The 22,792-nt window shown below is 46.4% G+C and overlaps 1 protein-coding gene across 1 annotated transcript in view; it reads left to right on the forward strand.

The window, feature by feature from the left end:
* Positions 1-20,275, forward strand: part of LOC139657746 (partitioning defective 3 homolog) — a gene marked incomplete at its 3' end in the record, with an annotated part of 222,588 nt that extends 202,313 nt beyond the window's left edge. The window contains exons 15-16 of the mRNA XM_071535696.1: positions 6,040-6,187; positions 20,089-20,275. Of these exons, the coding sequence (XP_071391797.1) occupies positions 6,040-6,187; positions 20,089-20,275 (335 nt within the window). The remainder of the gene's footprint in view (positions 1-6,039; positions 6,188-20,088) is intronic.
* Positions 20,276-22,792: the final 2,517 nt, after the last annotated feature.

Below are 22,792 nucleotides of genomic sequence, written 5' to 3' on the forward strand. Positions count from 1 at the left end.
TTCATACATAGGCATCGACTTCACTATTTATATTTGGCTAAGAAACTCATTTCAAGAATTTAAGCATAAGCATTTAGATCAAAATGACTTCAAGATAATGAAAAACAGATTCAATCAGGTGTGTCCAAACATTTGACTGGTAGTGTATATTTATCGTTATATATACATCACTGTATCACGAGTCCATACAGTGTAAGTTCTCCCATCATCAAAATTAATTTGAATATGAAGGAGGATATGGGTTGAATATGTATATGTATGTATATAATATGTATATAGTATGTAATATATATGGGATTAAAACCGCAGCAAAGATGTGGAGATTTATGATGACATTTTCACAATAATACATCTTTTACTTTGTTTTAGTAACGATACACTTCTCAATAAAGAGCGGAGTTAGGAGTTCATATCTGACCGCTATTGCAGATGGATGGCGTGTGTGTTGTGTATGTGTGCATTGCCTGCAAAAAGCTGATCTTTCTCCCGTTCTCTTCCTCACCCGCTCTCTCTCTCTTACCCTGTTTATGAACTTTCACTCACCGGGGATGTTTGTTTCTGTCTGTTGCAACAGCCGCTTGGTAGTTCATGACATTACCAAGATATTTATCACACCCGCATCTAAAAGCAGACAGACTCGCGATAAAAATCCTGGTGCCCGGGTTTCATTTCTCTGATTTGAAATTCATCACACAATGTAGGCCTACACACACGCGTGGCTGTGCATTGTGATATTATTTATGCCGGAGATCTCCTGCAGCCGACAACTATTTTTTGACAGACAGGCTGTCTTTTGTTTTTTGTTTTTGTCCTCATTGACAATGCCACCGCATTCTGCCAGTGAAGCACCGCATTGATCAGAGCAGCGAAAACCTCCTTCCACCAGGAACGCTTTACCACACAAAACTTTTTCACATCTTCCCCTCCTGTGTTTGCCAGCGAAGATACTCTTCTCTTTTTTTCCACACATCTACAGATAGAGTTGAATTTCACAGTGTACTATTTTTACATTGCGGTGCTCCGCTATAGAGTCCTCATGATAATTCATGAGACGGAGCTTCTGCCTAAGGACGGCAGCGCTATCACTTCAGTCCTCCGCTTCACCAGCTATCCCCTCCCCAATTGTTTGATTCCATTTATCGAAATAAAGATATTTCTAACTTTCACTTTCTTTTTTCCGCTTGTCTCAGCAGAGCTCTGTCAGGACCGCCTCGGGACATAATGTAAAACTTTTATGTAAAGCGTTTCCCCTCTCTTGACCACTTGAAAGACTTTCCAGTCCACCAACCCCAATTATGTAAATACCATGTGGGACGAGAAGCCGCCGCAATGAGGCCCCGTTGCTTTCAGTCACCTGAGAAAAGTGTTTTTGGTTCCCTGTTTTCTCATTTTCTGAAGCCAGTGACACAGCGGTACATTTAAAGACGTCAGCAGACAAATGAGCCATTAGTGATACATGCATCCACTTCTTTTGCCGCACTGCTGAGGTTTTTATATACAAGAGGCCTAATGAACTTTGAAGGAGGCTGACTGACAGATTCAGAACAACACGGTCCATAGGGAAGACAGGCGTTATGGGGTATGCAGTGAAGGATAAACCCATATAGACTCAGTTTACCCAGCTTTTTAGGCTGACATCACACAATATATATCACATGAGTTCATAGTATACATTATAAGTAGCAAGACGGTGCAAGTTATATGAGGATAGGGTTTTTTAATGGAAAAATAACTTTACCCACCTTTCATATTTTACCACTACATCACTGGGAGTCATGGTCAGGTAACGGCCCAGCAGAAATACCATTGTATTATTGATGAGGAGCAGCAGGGGGGTGCAGGAGAAAGATCAAAGCGGTGGAGCCTGTCTTCCCGTGCCAACACTTTAGCATCGTTGCATCATAGGAGACTGCGTACATGGCAGCTAAGTTAACTCGGCAACGGAGAGGAGTTCTAACGGCTTGCATAAGAGGACCCGACGCGTCTCCTCGGCATGCCAATGGCCCTGTTGTAATTCATGCCAATAGCGCCGCTGTAATTCGGTGAGGGAACTTTTATGCAAAGAGACAAGGGGGAAGGAAGTGGCTGGCCCCGAACAAAAGACGCTCCCTCGGATGAGAGGAGGGCTGATCGATAGGGCCTTGAGAGAGCTATCAATCAGAGCCCCGGCCTAGTAAATTATGGTTTTATTAGTATTGAGCTGACCACTGCTGGGAGAGAGACGGCGAGACCTTAAAGCATTTAGACGCTGCCCCATAACAGAGGCAAGAGAGAGGGGAGGGGAGGGAGATTTGTGTCGACCCTCCCCGCCGCACGCCTTAATGGGGAGTGATTGAAGTCCCGTTAGATCGCGACACAAAGGGACCGCAGCTCCCCTGATGTCATGGAGTGTCCAAGAGTGATTCACGGAACGGGGGACGGAGCGGTGCACTCTGGGAAACGCAGTCCGTAATGAACCGGCGACTAAATCGAGGAAAGCGGATCGCGGAGCTGCAGAAATGCAATTCCAGCGCTGGCGGGCCCTCATTCCCAGCCGGCTCTCTGAGGACTAACTCATTTAGGAGCGGCAGGGGAAACTCAATAGGACCAATTGAGAGAATAATATATTGAATCTGGTGGTTGAGTGGGCTGCTCGGGCGCAGTGGAGGACTGCTGAGGTGGAGTGTGCGCTGTAGTGTCGGAAAACCCAAGTGCTGTTAAGCAACTCGCACACGTTTGCACGCATACATACATACACACATACACACGCATGCATTTTCTTCACTTCACAACATGGTGCAGTGTGGTGATCAGTTGTGCAATACTAACTTACTGACCTTGAACTTGGCTTATATCAGCAGTAGACGATTTTCTGCTCCGTACAGAGGAGAAAGTACTCAAGTAGAAGTGCTGTTACTTTGCTGAATTTTTACTTGAGTAGAAGTGTAATTGCGTGTGTAAAAATCTACTTAGGTAAAATTAAATATTAGCTCATTTAAATCTGAGTAAAAGTGATTTTTAAACAAGATTCTGAAATCCATGTCATTACTTTGATTTGTGATGAAAAAAAAAAAACGGACACATGCCACTCATGCACATCGCCATTTTTCAAAAGTGTTCCGATCCACTATCCATAGCAAGTCAGTTAGTCATACAGACCGCCACTTGATAAAGATTTTGTCCCATGTTTTCCCAGTCTGAGAGAATTGTTATTGTCCTTCCATACTGCAGATGGAGAGACAACAATAGTGCGAGTGAAACCTGAGCAGATGAGTCATTCTTACACATTCTACTAGCTATGAAATGTAACTATTCCTCATTTTTGCTTGGGACCCCCCTGTAACCTCCTCAAGGACCCCTCGAGGTACCCCGGACCCCACTTTGGGAACCCGCTGGCGTAAGATGAGACTCTAGGTGGATGTGAGAAGTTGATGAAACCGGGGGAAAGGAGAGGTGGGTTGTGCCCGGGGCAGGATGCAGCAGCTTAAGGAGTGTAATTACAGCGTTATGGTGGAGGTTGACTGGATTAGGGCCGCGGCAACAGGCTGAGTCCGGGATAGAAGGCCAGGAAATGGCCATGGACTAGACATTATTAGCCTTGGCTGACAGCTTAAGACCAGCCCTGTCAACACGCCGCTGCTTCTCCCTCACTGAGCGCTCAAGGTCAGGGAGACGCTGATGGACAGGCAGAAAACGCATTTGTGCATGAGCGCACACACACACACACACACACACACACACACACACACGCAAATACATTTATGCACACAGACACTACCGCACTACATTTCCACAAACATGTAGACAAATAAAGCATACACACACACACACAGCAGCAGTGGATCTCGACTGGGCTCGGTGTGAATCACATCCCCTCTCCCTCAGTCAACAGGATAATCCACTGTGAAAATGACTAGATTAAGACAGATTAAACAGATGATGAGGCGATGAGAACCGGCGGTAAGAGAGGACTAAAGGAATCACACCGCAGACACTGAAAGACTTAAAAGAACACGCCCGCTCTCGGACAAATAAGCTCTTCGATCACCTTTCCATCGTGCGAGTAGAAAATTGGCGGTCTGTTGATGAAGTTTGAGTTTCTGTAGGTGGTGTATCTCCCATAAAGGCCAGTGTATACCTTCAAAATATGTCTCTTCCCGGTGTTATTGAGAGATAGATGGAGAAGGAGATAGAGATGTCTTATTGAGATCCACTCCTCATGACACATTCTATAGTCTTTTATATCAGTCGGTTCTCGGCTTCTCTCGCTCCGCTCCACTCTGTCCACACGTTTTCTTACATCTCACCCCGAAACCTTCCATCTTTTTTTTTTTTCTTTTCAGCAGGTCTCCACCCGATTAGAGAGAGAGAGCGAGAGAGAGAAGCCAGTAAAATAAATCTTAAATCTTCATTTTTTATTATTATTATTTTTTTTTTACAATTGAAGCCTGATTGAGTCCAACTCACCCAGGGACGTGGTTTTTATTATAAGGCTGGCATTGGCCGTGGCTCTGATTGTAATTGCGTTGACCCCTCCCCCGTTAAACACACACACGTACACACACACACACACACACACACACACACACACACACACACACACTGCTGCCTCTCTCCCTGCTCTCCCCTTGCTCTTATCGAAGCACTGTCCCGATAAAGTCCTCCGCTCCCTACTTCATTAAACCTCTCATTTATATTAAACAGCCGATAAGTCCCTCTACCCCGGCGTGCCTATCCCAGGGCACGCTACTCCCACAGGGGGGGGTGGGGGGGTGGGGGGTGCAACTTGGTAGCACCCACAATGCACTGGGGCCTTGGATAGAGGATCACCCCCCCACCCCCCTCCCCCCCAAGTCCTCCTCTCTCCTGTTATTCCCTCTCCTCTCCCCTTCCTCTCCTCTCCTCTCCTCCTGCTTCCTGCTGGTGTTGTTTTCTGATCTGTTCCTCCCCTCTCATCTTGGCCGGGAGCCAGGAAGGTGTTGTGAGACATCAATATTAGCCGGGGCCCTCTGGTTTAAAGCACGCTTGAGGTACAGAGCTGAACTGCACAGGCCTGTCTAGCTGTGAGGGAGCTATCTGTAATAGGTCCTACACGGGGAGTTCTTCTCCGATGCATTCCCCCGGCTGCCCACGGGCTGCAATGAAGCATTGTGGGAAATAAGGTCACGGCCCAAACTTTTTTTCTCTCTAATTCTTTGCACGTGGATCCGTCGCGGCTTGCTGCCAAACCGTGTTTTGTTTCGTTTTTTTCTTGCGATAGGCGGTTGCATTGTCTCCATCCCTCACGTTCTTTCCCAGACAGCATTCTTACTGCAAATACCACATTTGACGGACCGCTGGCCGCCGAAGACCGGACAAAGTAGCCGGGCCCATTAGTCCCGAGTCCAAAGACCGCTAACCGTGTCCCCCTGTCAAGACTGACACATGCATTGAGTGGACGGTCGGTTCAATAGCCAGCGGTGCGGCACATCGACCGCGCGGCAAATGTCACTGGTCCATTTACTGGGGCTCATTGTCAGAGACAGCTGTCTATCGGCCTATGGGAAATCCATGGAGCTTTATCCGGCTCGGGCCACTGTTGGAGCCGTTTCACACTGCTGAGCCAGAAAATACCGACATAAGCCGAGATGTACGGTGAAGCCCCGGTTCCATGTTTCTGGAGTATTGATGGCATCACATTAAGAGCAATGCTAAGACCCCTTTTCTTCTTCTGTTGTATGTTTGTGTTTGTGTGTGTGTCTTTCTATACCTTCCTGTTTGTATGTCTACACTGCCAAAAATACGCCAGCATAACAAGTTACTTTGTCTAGTGTGCATCCTTAAAATGTTATTTTTCTTAAAATAAATGAAAAAATCAGCCAGTGGGGTGAGATGACTTTATTTGTGTCCAATGCAAATCAACTTATTTTCAGAATTTCTTTCAATCATAACTAATTTTCTTGATATTACTAGAGCGTTGTCCCTTATTCTGCCTTGTTTCTAAGAAAATCCTGAAACAAGTGAAACTTTGGCAGAATTTGTGAACATCTCGGCTAACCTCCTCTCTCCCGGTCTCTCCAGGAGGCCCCTGGCAGCCCTCCGGTGCTGGAGCACCCCGTGGCCTCTCCGCTGGACGACCGTGAGCGGCGGATCTCCCACTCCCTGTACGGAGCCATCGAGGGCCTGGACGACTTCCCCACGCCGCGGGCCAACATGATCGGACGCATAGGTGAATTAAGTCTGCCCGGTTCTCTCTTTCAGCACCTTGCTGTTTCTTTCAACCTCAATCTGAATCACACACTGCAAAACATGTCCATCTTAACAACTCATTTAGTGTAGTATTGCATCTTAAAATGATGTTTTCATTAAAAAAGTGGAAAAAATCTGCCAGTGGGATGAGATAACTTTTTTCCAATGTAATTTCATCTGTTATAAGAATTTGAGAACAAATATCTTGAAATACAGTAATAGCATCAAGATATTATTAATTGAATTGAACAAGATTCTTGAAAGAAGCTGCTTTGCATTGGAAACAAGTGGAAAAAAACAAGGTTGTAGGACAAAATGACTTGTTAAAATGGATATTTTTTTGCAGTGCAGCCCCCCCCATTCACCTTGATGGGAAATGTGGTTGACCTGCTAACCTCACGGTCTTATTTTTCCCCCATCAACTGCTGTCTTCCCTAACCCGACTTGCCCTAAACAGCTTTGACACCCACACCCGCCCCTCCCTCTAACTCCGGCAATGGGATGCACGGGTGACTTGATCAGTTGACCCAAGGCCCACACCCCCACCCCCAAACCCCAGACCCCAGACCCCAGCCCCGATCCCCTTCTTCTTCTATCGCCTTAGCTTAACCCCCTCCTCCAACCAAAACCGCATCCCAAAGGTACTCCGCCTTTCACTATCAACTGCCTGGGGTATGGGATTGGGGGTGGGGGGGCTGGGGGGGGTTAATGTCATTCCCAATCCTCCCAGCCTTCACTCTGCTCCCGAACGTCTCCACCCGGGTCAATTCCCATTCCACCCAGTCGACACCAGCAGGCTCAGATCTCGGCTCTGCAGGTGTATTGGAATCGGAAATTCAATCCTCGACCGGTCGCTGCTGTCATCTCAACATCGACCGGTCATGCATGCATACACACACACACACACACACACACACACACACAAGCTGAGGGTGACTGTCAGTGTAGGGCAGTGTTGGGGAGGATGATGCAACACAGGAACTTCTACATTCACACCCTCTTTTCTAACACACACTTTCAGACTTTTGATTCAGTCGTTTTATCCTCTTATGTTCCCATCCCATGTATTGGACCTCTCCCCCTTCGATGCCCTTTCCTCTCCTTCCTCCCTCCTCCGCCTCTTCTTCGCACGCCTCCCCTCTCTGTCATTTTCCTTTCGCTTTGCTTTACTGTTCCACCACTCTTGTTTCATCATCCCCACTCCTCCCTTCTTTCCCCGACTCTCTTTTTCATTCCTTTCCTGCCTCTCTTTACTCTCTCCCTTTCGCTGTTTTTCTCCATTCTGATGGAGTGTCACACCAGCCATCTCCTCCTCTCTCCTGTTCTCCGACTCTTTCTCCTCTTTCACCTCCCGCCCCCTCGCCCTTCCGCCCTCCATCCGCTCTGGTGGAGTGAATTTGCAATCCGTCGATGATCTGCGCTTTCTCCCTTTCTCTTCTTCCTCCACCCGTTCTCCCATTTCTCCCTCGCCCATCTCCCCCCCCGGAGCGGTGCCACTCTGCCACTGATCATACAAGATCAGAGGCTGTGTCAGAGGCAGCTGATGGTTAATTAAGCCTCCAGATCAATAGGGCTTGCCCCTCACTCACTCTCTCTCTCTCTCTCTCTCTCTCTCTTCCTGTGTCATCCCTCCTTCTCTCCCATCCCTCCCCAACCTAAACACGCTCCAGAGTCGGGCCGGGGTTGTCTCTCGGTCTGCCTTATTTATTCCATAGGCTTCTCCGACGTAGACTTTTGAGATCACAAACTGCAACTGCGGGGGCACTGACGGGAAAAAAGTTTCTAGCCGACGAAAAACTTCAAGGGCACCGGCGCCCGTCTCTTCCCGCGGAGTGGGAGTCAAATGAGCAAAGTGGAAAAGTTAGGGTAAAGGAGGGGCGGGGGGCTCGGTAAAGCAGCGAGTTATCACAGCCGGAGCTCGGCAGCGTCTTAGATGTTTGACTCGGCTCGTCTCGCAGGAAGAGAGTGTCAGTTACTTTTCTTTTCTGTCTTCGGGCTGACTCTCGTTAGCTGTGCCCTCATTAACCCGTGCCTGTCACCGACACCGCATTATGTTCTTAAATATTCTGTGACAGGTCTTCATTTTTTTTTATAAACTGCCAGAACTCTGATGTTATTTAAATACCGGATACAGTCAGACTATTTTGGTCCGTATTCAGTGGAGCAGCAACACAATACTGCCTCACTGAGGCAAAATGCAGCACCTGAGAAGTGAAAAAGAGAAAATACCACTAACAAAGCTTGGTGAGCCTTCTCTTTTTGCACGTACTGCTGTTCTGAACCTCCGTTTTGGGTGTAAATGACTGGAGTCTAGAGAGTCCAGTGGTGGATGCACAAGATACGCTTTGCTGTGCATCCCTAAGGTGCGAACTTAAAGCCATGGTAGCTAAGTTTGAAGGAAAACATGAAGACAAATGCGCTTAGCCCCCCTCTCCCCTCCCTCCACTGCTCACCCAGCCAGTGGCAATGAGCCTGCAGGTGATTGACACGGCAGAACGAAGCCCTCCTGCTCCACAGTTTACCTCAATTTGTCAGATAACCACAAAATTTACTTTGAAAGCAAATAGCAGAGCGACGGTGCTATCAGTATTGCAGACATTCTGACATATTATCTTACTCATGCGTGTTTACCCAACATGAGGATTACCTGTGCTGAATTCAAATGTCAACATATAAAACCTACCTACTTAATTAGGCAAAAGTGCTTGCTTGAAAAAAGACTCAGTAAAACGATTTATGGAATGGAAATGGAAATGGAAAGATCAGGTGTCTCCTGGAAGTTGAAAATGATCATGAAGGATCTTGTGGTAGGTTCAATAGTGAGGTGTCTATACTTTGTGTAGCCAAGGGCAATTTAGGCTTGACACCTGAGCCTGTTGGTCTGCTATTGGATTACTGCCTTATGCCTCATGTAGTACTTTCTGACTTTGTGCCTACCTCCTATGTGATTTTCATTGTATTTGAGCTTTTGGACATTTTTATGTTGTTCATCTGCAATGTTTATATTAGTCCCGATGCAATTTAGTTGACCAGGTCTGTCTTGAAAAAGCGTTTTTTTTTTTTTTTTAACCCTAAAGGGACGAAAATACAACAATTTCAATAAGGTGTCATAGAGACGATATCAAATAATAACACCTTTGAGCAAATTGTCTCGTACTCTACCTTCCCTCGGCAGTGTGGCATGGAATATCGTATTTTTGACAGCGCGGACAGCAAATTTCTTCAGGCTACAGACAGACAGCGGGTGTTTCCACCGTCTATCTTCTTCTATATGTTATTTTAGACCGGGCTCAGACGTATTGCCCGGCCGGTGAGATGTGACAGTCGTGGTTAGAGGACAGATGCTGTGATGGGCCCGGCAAGGTCAGGAAACACACAGCCGCCGGGGCCTGACTGACAGCTAGATGTGGAGTGTATCTACACCTGGTAAATTACTGAATCATGAAGGCCAGACATATGGAGTTGAGGATATGCCGGGGCGCACATACAGCACAGACACATACACACACCCACAGGCACACTCACGCACACACTCTACATCGAGTTGTACGCAATTCCCACTGATGTAAACCATACATTCTTCCTCGGAGCAAATAGAGCGATTACCGACAAAGCTCTGAGGCATTTTACCTCTTAAAAGACAACAGAGGAACTCCCTAACCAAATCAGGCCTTCTCCTCTGCTTGCCGTGTATCCATTATACAGCCCGTGCTGCTATAAATGGGCCTAGACACAGAGGTAAATGGAACAGAATGGTTTTGCTGCTGGAGAATTAAGACTCGACTTTGATTATGAGTTATTGCAGATGGCAGCAAGTCAATAGAGTGAAATCGTAAAGTCCACATTTCTGCAAACCTGTGATTGTTATTGCCATGTTTTCCTCTATTTTCTGATAAAAATAGCAAATGGATATCTGTAGCTGCAGATGCCTTATCTCGCTGAACCCAGGTATTGATCAGAAATCAGACGCTCCCATCCACTCCCAGCAGTCAAAGCACCCAGGTACCAGGCTTCCTCTTCCTTCTGAAACAATAGGAACGGGCATCGGTTCCCGGGTGGGGGGGGGGATGGCTGCAGTTGTTTAAATCGTAGGAATTAATCACCATGGCAACGGCAAGGCGAAGCGCAAAACGACACTGGAGACGGCTGCTATTAACCTGGAGGTATAGTGCCATCACATTGATTGTCAGGCCCCTATGCATTGATCTTCCCTGTAGCGTTGGGAGGCTGTCATTCAGAACCAGCCGTGTGTGTGTGTGTGTGTGTGTGTGTGTGTGTGTGTGCGCACTCTCGTTCAGCCCATCAATAGTCAGAGGTAATTCCATCCCCTGTCTGCTTCAGTAAAGCGTGCGATACTGTGACAGTGTCAGCTTTACCTCCGCACATCCCCTCACCGTCCTACTTAGAGCGGCATGGCCGACGGCTGAATCGGCTGCTAGCAGGTGGCAGAGATACAGAGCTCCCTGCCTGCCTACCAGCTCAAAATGAAATGAGTTCCTGACGTTTTTTTGTTTTTTTTTCTCTTTTTCTTTTCTTTCTCTGCTTCCCTTCCCTCCCTCATCCCCATCCTACCTTTTGCCCTTGAGGGTGAGAGGGGTGGCGAATTGGCAGAGCCGCTGTCTCGCTGAGAGAGAGAGAAAAAAAAAAAAGAGAGGAAGAAAAAGGTGAGGCGAGGGGGAAGGAAAGATGGAAGCGAGCGAACTTGGTGGCGGCCCGGGTTTTTTTTTTTTTTTTTTTTTTTTTTTGGACGCGAAGGTCATTAGCGCGGCAGCCCAGAGTCCGGCTTCCGCTCCGTCTAATTGAAAAGTGCCGGTGGGCGCGGGGTCGTCACGCTGGGGGCGAAAATTAAGGCCCGCGGACCGGCGCTGTCTGCGCGCGCGGCTGTTTGGCCGGGTGCCTGAGTCAAACTTTTTACCCAAGACCGGGGAAGAGGTGTGGGAGGAGTGGGAGGGGAGGCCGGAGGTGAGAGGCAGCAAGGCAGCAAGGCAGGAAGGCAGGAAGGCAGAGTCATAGTGGGCCAGCGCTAAGGAAAGCTGGAGTTCACAGGATGTGATTTGTGCAGTGCAGGTGACAGTGAAAATAACTGCAGACACACACACACACACAAACATAGACACACACACGCATATAAACAAGCACACAGGCCTACAGACATACATGTGCATTACTAGTGAGGACATTCATTCCCTAAGTCCTAACCTCAACCTGAACCCTGGATTGGATTCCCGAATGTGCACATTAATATTAATATATAAAGGTAAGGTAACATGGATTACCTTTACTGACCAAATTAGAAGTTGTTTTCTATGCTGTTTGGAATTGAATGGGAGTGAATGAACCCAAGAGGTATGGCAAAAATGATTTAAAATATCTTTAATTGTGGCACACACATGTAAATACTGCCACAATTAACATTAAAGACATGGAAAATGTAAAAAATCAGCAAAAACATACTGGAATTGTGCTTTAACCCTACAACCAAATCCTAACCCTAAACTAACCGGAACATTAACCCTAACCTAAACTTAATCCTAATTCTGACCTTAACCCAAACCAAGTCCTAGTCCTAACCTAGCCACTTAGAAGAAGAGAGGAATGACAATGAATGAATGTCCTCACTTTGGAGGATTTTCCTCATCTCTCTATCGTTGTGAGGACATGTGATCGTTATGAGGACTGAAGTAGAAGAACGCACACACACACACACACACACACACACACACAAGACCACACCAACCTCTGTGTGTCCCCAGACACCGTAGTCTCGCCTAATGGTCTCTAAGAGGGGCCATCTTCCTAGGACTTGACCCCGTTTTCCCCTCACCTATTACTGTAATTTCGCAGCCTGCAGACTCATCCTCTCTTTATGCCCAGTCATCAGGACAGGAAATGAGGCAGAGTGACCTTCCTTAACACGGTGTCCAGACTTCCACAGAGTGCTATTAACATGCCTCAGTGAGAAAATGACAGGGAGGCAAATGGGATTGCACTGTTGCCATGGAACTTTTCCCGTGCCATATTGTACTTATTCATTATGATTGACAGAGAGAAGTGTAGTTGCAAAAGTTTAAAGCTTTTTCTTTCATGATGACAAGGACATTTTGTTCTGATATTAAATGTTTTATTGTAATCTGAAGCACTATAAACCCTTTTCTTTATCGTGCATATTCACTTATAGACATATAGCTGCAGAAATGGCAGTTGTTGCAGTGTGTTGTTGCAGTAGAATAAAAAAGGAGCTATGATGCAGGTAGAGCTAATCCAGAGCTGACTGTCAGAATTTGTCTTTTATTACGACATAGTTACACCATCTGTACGAGTTTATGCCCATGGATGTAATGGAGGGGAAACCCACATAAACTCAGTGTACATACCTTTTTTATTTATCCATCTTTTTAGGCCGACATGAATCTTTATGATCTAAATTCACAGTATACATCAGTAGCATCAAACTGCTATAAGTTATATGAGGATGATGTCTTTTAAGGAAAAGAAAGCATATTTAAAGGCAAAGGCAAAATGTAGTTATATAACATGTTTCATACACAAGGCAAATTGTCCTCCACTTACAGCACAAAAAAACACATAATTGGTCTAGTAAAATGGGAAAGAAAGAAAGATGAAAATAGGTAAGAATGATGAAAAAGAGAAGTTTTATCGTACTCCAGTATAGAAACAAACCTCTATATGTATGATTTACTGCATTTCAACATAGGAATTATCCTCTATGCCTGTACAACTTATCAATCAATTAAGGCTTATATGGAAATAATATAGATTTTTAGTGTCTATTTGCCTTATGATGAACAGTGACTGGAGGTCATAGTTCACCACTACATTACTCCTTGTACCCATGTAAAGTATAGCACATGCATGTATATCCACACAGCAGTTTGACACACACTATCTCCTTCATGCTTTGTCTCAGCAAACTGGCTCATGTCGTCTCTTGGAATATAGCTGTCATTTGAAAGCGCATATGCCAAAGTGTATGTAAACTTTACAACAAGTTGATAATAAGTTCATTTTCCAACTTTGCTTGTTTGAACTTCTCTTCCCTGCTCGGGTAGTTGCACAAGTCGATGACTTCTTTGATAGCTGCTTCTTGCCTCGAGTTGCGCCCGAATCAAACAAGCAATGCGGTGTGTATCTGTGTCTTTGGTGTGGGTGTACGGCGCGCACCTTGTTAGCGCTCCTCCTGGGTGTTAGCTAACTGTTAGCTGGTGTCTGCGTGAAAAGGTTGAGGTGTTTTGAAATGACACTCCCCGAGAATGGCATTTAAAGGCTAAATAACAGGCTTGGACGGGGAGGGAGGCGCCTCCTCGCAGCGCTGTTAATGGGCTGACCTCTCGGATATGAAAACCTTTTAGCCGCATCATGGTAATGTATGCCAGAGGGATGGTCAGTGCGGTTTGAAGACGTGCATGAGATCTGTAGAACATCAACTTCGCCAGCTTTGATGCCATCTCGGTTGGATTAATCGCTTCCATGCACCGTATGTTATTACTACCCAAATGTCAAGATATTTTTGCATACACGTGTTTCATTTAAGCTGTCATCGAATACGTTTTCCAAGCAATACAATGGTCACGGTTCAACTGCCTTGCGTTTTTGTCACTATGTGGCAATAGGGACCTTCGTGACAACACTCCCCGGCCCAGGACCCAGACTAAAAACAGTTATGACTGGCTGCTGAATGCTCGGTTCCTGGGTCCATGGGAACCGGTGATTAACGCCACATGTCTGCGTAGGTCTCAGCGTTCCGTGTCCCCACTTACATCCTAGACATCCGAGCCTGGCCCAGACATATTCCGTTTCTGCGCGGAAATGAGATGCTGTCGTCGAGCCAATCAGCTAAATGTTCCGATCAATGCCATTGACGAGGGGAATCCCGTGCGGAACGTGGCGGACCGCTGTTAGAAAATGGCACTAGTGTCCCCTGGTGAGCATAAGGCTTTGGTTTCCGCTAGTGTGTACTTAAGGTGATTACCTGCTGCAATCCATGTATGGCTCCGATAGCCATAGCAGCATGGATCAACTAATGATCCCTCCTCCAGTCGGATCAATAGGCCAAAGTGTCAGAGAGGGAGGGAGGGAGGAGAAGGCAACGACAGAAGCAGAGGAGAGAGAGGGGAAAGAAAGCGAGCGGGAGCGCGTGACGGACAGAGATGGAGGAAAGAATGTACGAGAGAGAAGATGGAGTGGGGCTATTAGCGTGACCTCTCACCCCTCGGCTCAATGTTTCAATGCTCGACGCCGGGCGAGAGGACGGAGGGAGGAAGAGAGCCAGGAGAGTGGAGCTGGGCTCCGCGCGGACGGATGCGGCCAGGTGGCCTCTCCAGCCAGAGAGCTCATCTGTCTCTGTCTTCCCCCTCTGCCAGAGGGAGGGAGGAACATCTCTGCTCTAATATCGCGGAATGGCTTCCACACAGCGAGTGCGGCCGGCCAGAGGGGCGTGTGCGGCTCTGCAGCAAACCTCAACTGTGTAGACGGATAGATTGTTGCTCTCAGTGGGAAGTTCATTCCTTTCAAATGAGAGAATCTGTTACAGATGGCTGTTGCGTTGCGTTGTGGTGCCGCATGCGTTGGATTTATTCTACTTATGTGTTGATAATGCGTGTATAAACTAAAACAAATGTTGTTTTTGCCTCATTTCTTGCAGGCTCTCCATGCTTTTTTCATCATGAAAACAGAGTCAGGAGTTGCCACGAGAGTTTCTTTTGTAACATTACAATTGATAACCAGATAATCAGTTTCATCTTAATACGTTTCAGCTGTGAGATTCTTGCACAGAAGTATGCACACGGTTGTTAGGGTGGACAGATGTTTAGCCTTGACAACACACATCGCCAACCCCACCCAACAACCTGTATTTGTTGTTACTGGGGTGGACTGTAACGGCGGTAGCTGAGGTGGGGGATAGTGTGTGTCTGGTTCTGTGTGTGTGTGTGTGTGTGGGCGGGTGTGTCAGCATGACTCATGGGTATCAGTGACAGGGCATCTCTAATTACAATATGACAAAGGCCACAGTGGCACAGTTATGTTGCCAGAACGTTCTTTGGAGAATTGCTTAGCCCATGGATCATAAGCGTAAATCAGAAGCTATCTAACAGTTGGCATAACAAACACCCCCTTTGTGTAAGACCCGGCGTCTGTGAGCCATTAATCATAACGGGAGGGATATTTACTCCCATGTGACCGCGTGTACATGTCCCCAAGATATGTGTGTGACTGCTGATTCATTTGTGACAGCATCGTGACATTATTGATGCTTTGTTTCCCGGGCCGGGGCGAATGAAAAGGCTCCAGTGTGTTTTGGACGGCGGAGGTCACAGGCTGAGTTACAGCGTTTTGATTTTGGCCAAGATAGCGGTTCTGGGGTTTGGTCAAAACAATAATTGCATTCACAGTATTCAGGTTTGGATGCTTGTAGCTATATTTTCAGCTAATTTGCAGTTCACTTAGGTTATTGCATTGCATGTCATTTCAGCCGTACAGATCTGTAGTGTCGATTTTCAGTACAGTATCTATATATTGTATAGTATCATAACAGGTTAAGACTAAGGTTAGAGAAGTGGGTTTGGGACTGGATTATCATCGGTGTGAATCCTTTGATTGGATACTATATACCATACTGGGCAGATGTCAATAAAAAAACATTTGCAGCAGAATAATTGTGAAGTAGGATGGTGCCTCACACTGAAATGCAGGCAGCCAATAATCTCAGATGACCTTCCCTGAGTAAAATTCACATGTAAACAAAAGGGGACACAACTCACGCACATGAAAGCAGAACGCTAACAAGCCGGTGAGAAGATATTCCCTCATTATTTCATCAGCACTTGTTAGAGTCGAGTATCGTCACTCCATAATGAACAGCCGTGACTTTCAACTGCCTGCGCCCTTGAGCTTTGACACCAGCTAATGGTTCTAGCTCACATACGTGCACACCTACTACACACACACGCACACACTGGGTGATTTGCAGCACCTAGAACCACGGCGGCAGATCTCGACACAGGAAGGGAGGCGTCACTTCCACTAGTGTCACGTGCGGCTCCTTTCCCGCCCCGGCGGCTCCGACCGTGCGAGGAGCTGGTAAAAGACGATGGTGGCAAATGAGCGTGTGAGCAGCCTCATCTACACCTCATTATACTGAGGAAAAAACACCACTCGCGGTGCTGAAACGTCTCCCCTCTCTCCTACTTGGTGCCGTTTCTTCTTCCGCCCATATCCCTCTGTTTGAGTCTGAATCACCCCTGCCCTTTGCCATTTGTCTTTCTCAGCCTAATTTAGTAAATCAAAGGACAATTTAACACGCGAACATTACCGTTCTAACTAGCCGTTTCCTTCTAGTCTGCTCTCGTCGGCCTCGGTCTTGCTCCGTTTATTGTCTCCATTGTCGTCACCGCGGAGCTGTAATTATCGGAGTGGGCTTGCCGTATGCTGCAACAGGTACTGGGGAGGGGTGCGGGGGAAGAGGGGGGTCGGGCTGCGATTTCCCTATCATGCTAATTATGCCGGCGGCTACAGAAAAGCCTGCGCTGCAGTTTCTCTAATTATTTTCACCTTTCAAAGCGTCCGCGTGGCCCCGGCTATACCTGTCCACTGGCCATTTATCGCTCTGTGTGTGTGTGTGTGTCCTTTGGCCACTTAGCAGAGGGAAGCAGAATGTCGTTAACAACTCTTCATCTGGAGTGCCGGCCACTTGTGTCAAGAGGTCCTGAGTGGAAATGTTTCATAAAGCTTGGCGAAGGGAAGCTTGGCGTGTTTCTAATTAAAACTGTGTTCCCTGCATGGAAAAGCGCGCCGCAGAGATGAGGGAGTGTACACAAGGTGATTATAGGTTACATGTTGTCTTTAAGTGCGCATATATTACATGTTTGTGTATGCAAATAAAAGTTCATCCGCGCGTGTGTTTGCCACACACACTAACCCTCTTCCAGAGGTATTTTGAAGGACACAGCACTTCCCGCTCTATTAGCATGTCTGTTCCAGCTAGTGTAGTGAAATCCTCAATGCCGGTGATGCAACCCAGAGGTAACTCCACCTAACAACTGAGGGGAAGCGAGGGGTGGTGTGAGGACGAGCCCCTGTGGACACACATCCACGAGCAACTTGTTATTGACACTGCGGCACTTTGCAAAACCGACGGCATGCCAGGCACCGAAGACAGACGAGGGAAGTGTCGACTTTGGGAAGGAGAACTGTTTCACTGAGTTGCAGAACCGACTCTATAGGGGGAGTGCAGGGACTCCGAGGACAGATCTGAACTTGGGTACGCAACACACAGTACAGTGCATACTGTAGAGGAAAAGGAAAGTGCTATTTTGGAGTAATAATGGATTATTTTATCCACATCTTGGAAAATCATCAGTGTATTCGAAGGTTGTAATGAACGATTATTTTTGAGGATTCTGTAGATCCTGGTCTCCACGTACACAATATCGATACCTATACAAACCTATACAAATATTGACTATACAAACAAGATCAAACCATCTCAGTATACTACCTAGGCATCAGTGCCTGGTCCGATTGCGATGGCTCTTCTCAGACCTCACCATCATTACTCCACCCCTGCTGATGTACAGTACAGGGGAGATTCAATTACCTGTGGTTCTCCGTCCAGCTGCCCGAGTGAGGAATGGCCTTCATTTCACCTGTATAGAGTTGGCAGCCGTCTTAACTACTGTAGATGAGGAGGTTATAGACAAAGGGATGAGCTTACCAAGATGATCAATGAACAGACACCTAAGTACTTCATTTAAAGGCAGGCTTTTGGGAAAGTTAGCCAAACACGGGGCAGCATAGGAAAAATGGAGAGGGGTTCAGGTAGTAAGTATCATCCCAAATTAACATTTTACTTCATTAAGATGCATCTTTTAAAAAGTTGGCATAGCTGAAATATATTATTGGCTGGTTGCATAGTAAACTAAATTCCTGGAGATATTTTCTTAATAATGAAGGGACCAATAACATTGTATGTACATGTATGTGGGTTATTCTCTAAGGATACACTATGGTATATTTGGGTTAGTGAGCTTGAAATTGGGTAAAAGAGCAAGCATGCCCAGTCAACTTTCCCTGGATAAATAAATGAAAAAATGTCTATGTATTATGAAGCAGCCTTACTTTTGACTGTAAAGATGTTGTACTCAGACTTGGCTTAGTGGACTTATGGTTCATAATCTTTGGATATGTGGGACATTGCATGCTCCTGGTGTCCAGATGGATACTATGAACAGCTTCCTCGCTCTTATAGAGAGAAATTATTTCCATTAGACAGGTGCCATGCCTTTCAATTCAAAGTATCCTCCGTTTTCCAGTCTATGTGACACACTTGTCATCTAAAGGCTTAAATCACATCTCAAGCCTTCTATTTCGACATGTATCCACACGAGGTAAAATAAATCACTCTTTTGTCACATGCCACTGATACGACTCCGCCGCCTATATGACAAATAACCCAGAAAATGCGCCTCATCACTGCACTGATTGGTGCTCCGATTCTCTCCCGTAATATGCATTTATCATTCGTCGGGCCCCGGCGAAATGAAATGCCTCTCAGATTCAAGCTGGGAGCCTGCCAGGGTAAATATTGTTGTCGGCTGCTAGTGATTACACACAATTGTTCCTAAGCTGCTAAATTTGCAAAATGGTTCTGAGAAAAGCGCCCTCGCTAAAGCACATAGGAAGTCGAGGATTTCTGAAATCCTTCGCCTAATGGTAAGCATGTGTGTAGGTTGGACTCAGCTGACTTTTCGAGCACACCTAGGGATTGTCAGTCTTGACTTTGATTCACGTTCTCTGCCTGCATATATCCGCACTTTAAATCATGCATTTGCCCATTTGCGAACGCGCACACGACTCTGTCTCAACTTCTGTATTATAATGCCACTTCCCATGCCGTCGGACAACCTCTCTGCCGTCCTTGGCGCTGAGTGCCAGCCGCGGCGGCAGATTCCCCCATTGACTTTGACTCCCGAGGAGGAGCAAAGGAGCGTTTCAAAAGGAGTCCTCAGCGGGGAGGGTCAGCCGGGACGGAATACAGATCAGGGGAGAGCTCTCCCTTCGCTCGGCTCTCTCTTTCCCTCACATCCCCGCTTTGTCCTTGGCGGAGAGCGAAGGAGAATGGATAAAACGACTCTGGTCTAGAACTTTGGCTGCGTGCTGAGAGACCGAAGTCTGGGTAGTGGATGTTGGCTCATTTTGTGTCTCGCCCTGCATAATTTAATGTCTTGTCCTGTCCGTTTCTTTGTCTTGTCCTGTATAATGTGTCCTATACCATTAGGTGGTATCATTATTTATATGATTTCAAAAAAAGAAAAGAAAAATGCCTCCTCCTTGGTGTTTTGAGACACACCAGTGTAGAGTTCATGTAATAGTGTGGTGGGAAACAGTGGTTGATGTTAGCTATATTATTGATTAATTTGATCTGCCTCTCCCTGACCTTCCTAACCCTGTGGTTATGGGTGTGTGTGTGTGTGTGTGTGTGTGTGTGTGTGTGTGTGTGTGATCAGACAGTGTTGATTGGATTTCACCGAAACCTGGGGGAATGATGCATTTCACCATTGTATTTTGGCATTTTCAAAACAACACTACATTGTTCATTTGTGTGTTCATCCATGTGTTACACACACATCTCAGACATCACTGATCAAATTTTGACAACATGATGTATCTTACCACTGCGCTCTAGTATTTTCAAAATTACACAATTGGCCCAAGGGCTACAATTACAGGTCAAAACACAGTGACCAATTTGTTACTGATTTGCTTACTGATTGGAAAATGACGTAGAAGCACTACTTATGTATGAAATGTGCTATACAAATGAAGTTTGACTTAACTCATCTCCTTCCCCTCTCCCCCCCACAGGTAACTACCAGCTCTCTCCAACTGTGAACATGCCCCAGGACGACATCGTGATGATCGAAGACGATAGGCCGCCCCTACTTCCCGCCCACCTCTCCGACCAATCGTCCTCCAGTTCCCACGACGACATGGGCTTTGTGGGGGAGAACCCGGTGCAGTGGGTCCACGAGCTTCCCGGTCAGAACGAATGGTGAGCAATGGCGAGTTTGTTGAAATATTGATAACTTGATGGACTTCAGACAGGTCCTCTGTAGAAAAAACAGGGTGGTTTGTGTGTTGTTGGTCGAATGTGCATGATGTTTAAATTGGATAATGTGTGTGTGTGGTTGGGTGTGTGTGTTTGTATGTGAGGGTTCCCACCGGTCATGGAATTCCTGGAATATCATGGAATTTTGAGAGGTATTTCCCAGACAGTGAAAGTCAGGGAATTTGATAAATCCCCCTAGAAAGTCACACACAACTTGTTTCACACATTTATTGCATCATGTGATGGTTTTCAGCCCAACTGTAGTGGAAACCAGACTGTCCTCTTTAGAAAAACAACATTAACAAACCAGGAAGGATTGACATTTTTTAGGTCATGGACGTTCTCCGACTTAGTCATGGAAAGTCATGGAAAAATCATGGAATTTTACACCAGGGCCACAATGGTAACCCTGGTATGTGCGTACATGCATGTGTTTGTGTAACACCATGTGGTTGTGTATGTGTTAGTGTGTGTGTGTATGTGTGCACATGGCAAGACACCATGTTGTTCTGTGTGCACACGTGCGGGGGGTGTGTATGTGTGTGTGTGTGTGCATGTTTGTGTGTGACACTGTGTGCATGTGTATGTGTTATATCATGCAGTTATGTGTGCACCTCTCTGAGTGTGTGTGTATGCGTGCCTCTGTGAGAGTGTGTGTGTGTGTGTGTGTGTGTGTGTGTGTTTAATAATGGATGATCCAGCAGCAGTATGTCAGACTGTGAGTAAAAAGCTCTCTGGGGCTCAGGCCCTCCACTCTACCGCCACCCCTCCAACCCCACCCACCCATGGGATTTCAACGCCCCACTCAGTCCAGGCTGCAGCGGCCTCATAATAAAACATGAAGCCGGGGCTCATCATCCTTGTCAGAGGGCTGAGTCTCTTTAGGGAGCCGACCGGTTAAGCAGAAGAACCCCAAAAGACCACGGGGGGAAAAAAAGAAGAGAGATTTCAGCACTGCAGCAAAGCTCTTTCATTTCAAGAAATTTATTTATTTCCTTGTTGTTTCAAAAGCTTCTTTTTCTAGACGGAAGTTATACATCAAGCCTTTAAGTGGTTTGCACTTTACTTCTAAAGAGTTAGTTATGGTTCTTCCTGCATGATTACAGTGTTCAGGTACAGGAAGTACATCGACAAACCGTCCAATCACATCCTCATTCTTGTCTGAATGACAAAGTCAATGATGGTAGTTTTGTTCGGCTAAAAGCAGGTTGTCTCCAACACTCACATTGATTTTCTATTTATAACCTCAGAGTTTTTTTTTTTTATATATATATAAAGATTTTTGTTCTCTCTCTCTTACAATTGGCTGGTTGAGGTCACATGGAACATGACATGCTATTGGACAGAAATGCAACATAATAACAGACTTGAAGGTTGACTGCCATGAATGGAGATGCCTGGTTGATTTATTTCTTTTTTTAGTCATTCTCTTTCTTTCTCCCTGGAGACTCTCTCTCTCTCTCCCTCTCTCTCTCTCTCTCTCTCTCTCTCTCTCTCGTTTATTATGAATGAGTAGATTTGCTCGGCATGCCTGTTGTTCATGTGATGTCAGAGGTTTGTCATAGTGGATTAGGTCCACAGCATATGCTGTTGCAGCACTCAAACCCCCTCAAATGCTCCCCATACATACACACACACACACACACACACACATACACACACACACGCACGTGCATGAGGCGTGCGCACGGAGCAGAAGTACGCTCTATACCACTGCCTAGGGTTATTGTGAATTATTCATGTATCAGAAGTCCTACACTTACATTTACACACACACACACGCACACACACACACACACACACGCACACACACACACACACATGCAGACACATCAGGCACACATTCTCTCTCACCCAAATGCTCACAGCTGCTCAAATGCGCCAAGTGTGTATCCTCATTTTGACTTATACTGTTTCTCAATTTCCTTTTCAAGTACCACCACCGCCCCACTACACACACACACACACACACACACAGAGCGTTAACAGGCATGCTGAGACAGTAGGGGGATGTGGGTCAGCCGGGCTCCAGTGTATTGGAACTGTTACTTTTTAATTAAGCTCTTGCAGCAGTGCAGCCGGGGCCCTGTACTTATTGAATATGTATCGCGCGGAGCTGTGGAAGTCTCACCTCTGGCCCGCAGTATTATGCATGCCTCCCTCCTCGCGGGAGGCGGCGGGCCGAGGCGGCGGCCGCACACCTACAGCGCACAAGGCAAGGCCGGCCGGCTCGTGAAGTCATTGTGATTCAGCTTCTCCTCTCTCTCTCTCTCTCTCTCTCTCTCCCCCTCCTTTCTCTTTCTCGTGTCCTCTGTTTACCCCGTGGAATTTTACAGGCTCGAATTTTCTCCTCTCCTCCTATATTCCCTTTGTTCATTTCGTTCATTTCTTTGATTCTAGTGTGTTGCTTTATGCACGCATGTGGAATGGCGAGGCCGATTTCCTCGTAAAATTACTGTA

The sequence above is a fragment of the Centroberyx affinis genome, unplaced genomic scaffold, assembly GCF_046629955.1.
Source record: "Centroberyx affinis isolate AG114_WGS23_722 - 3 ecotype Tasmania unplaced genomic scaffold, CSIRO-AGI_Caff_v1 ptg002748l_1, whole genome shotgun sequence".
Lineage (NCBI taxonomy): Eukaryota > Metazoa > Chordata > Actinopteri > Beryciformes > Berycidae > Centroberyx > Centroberyx affinis.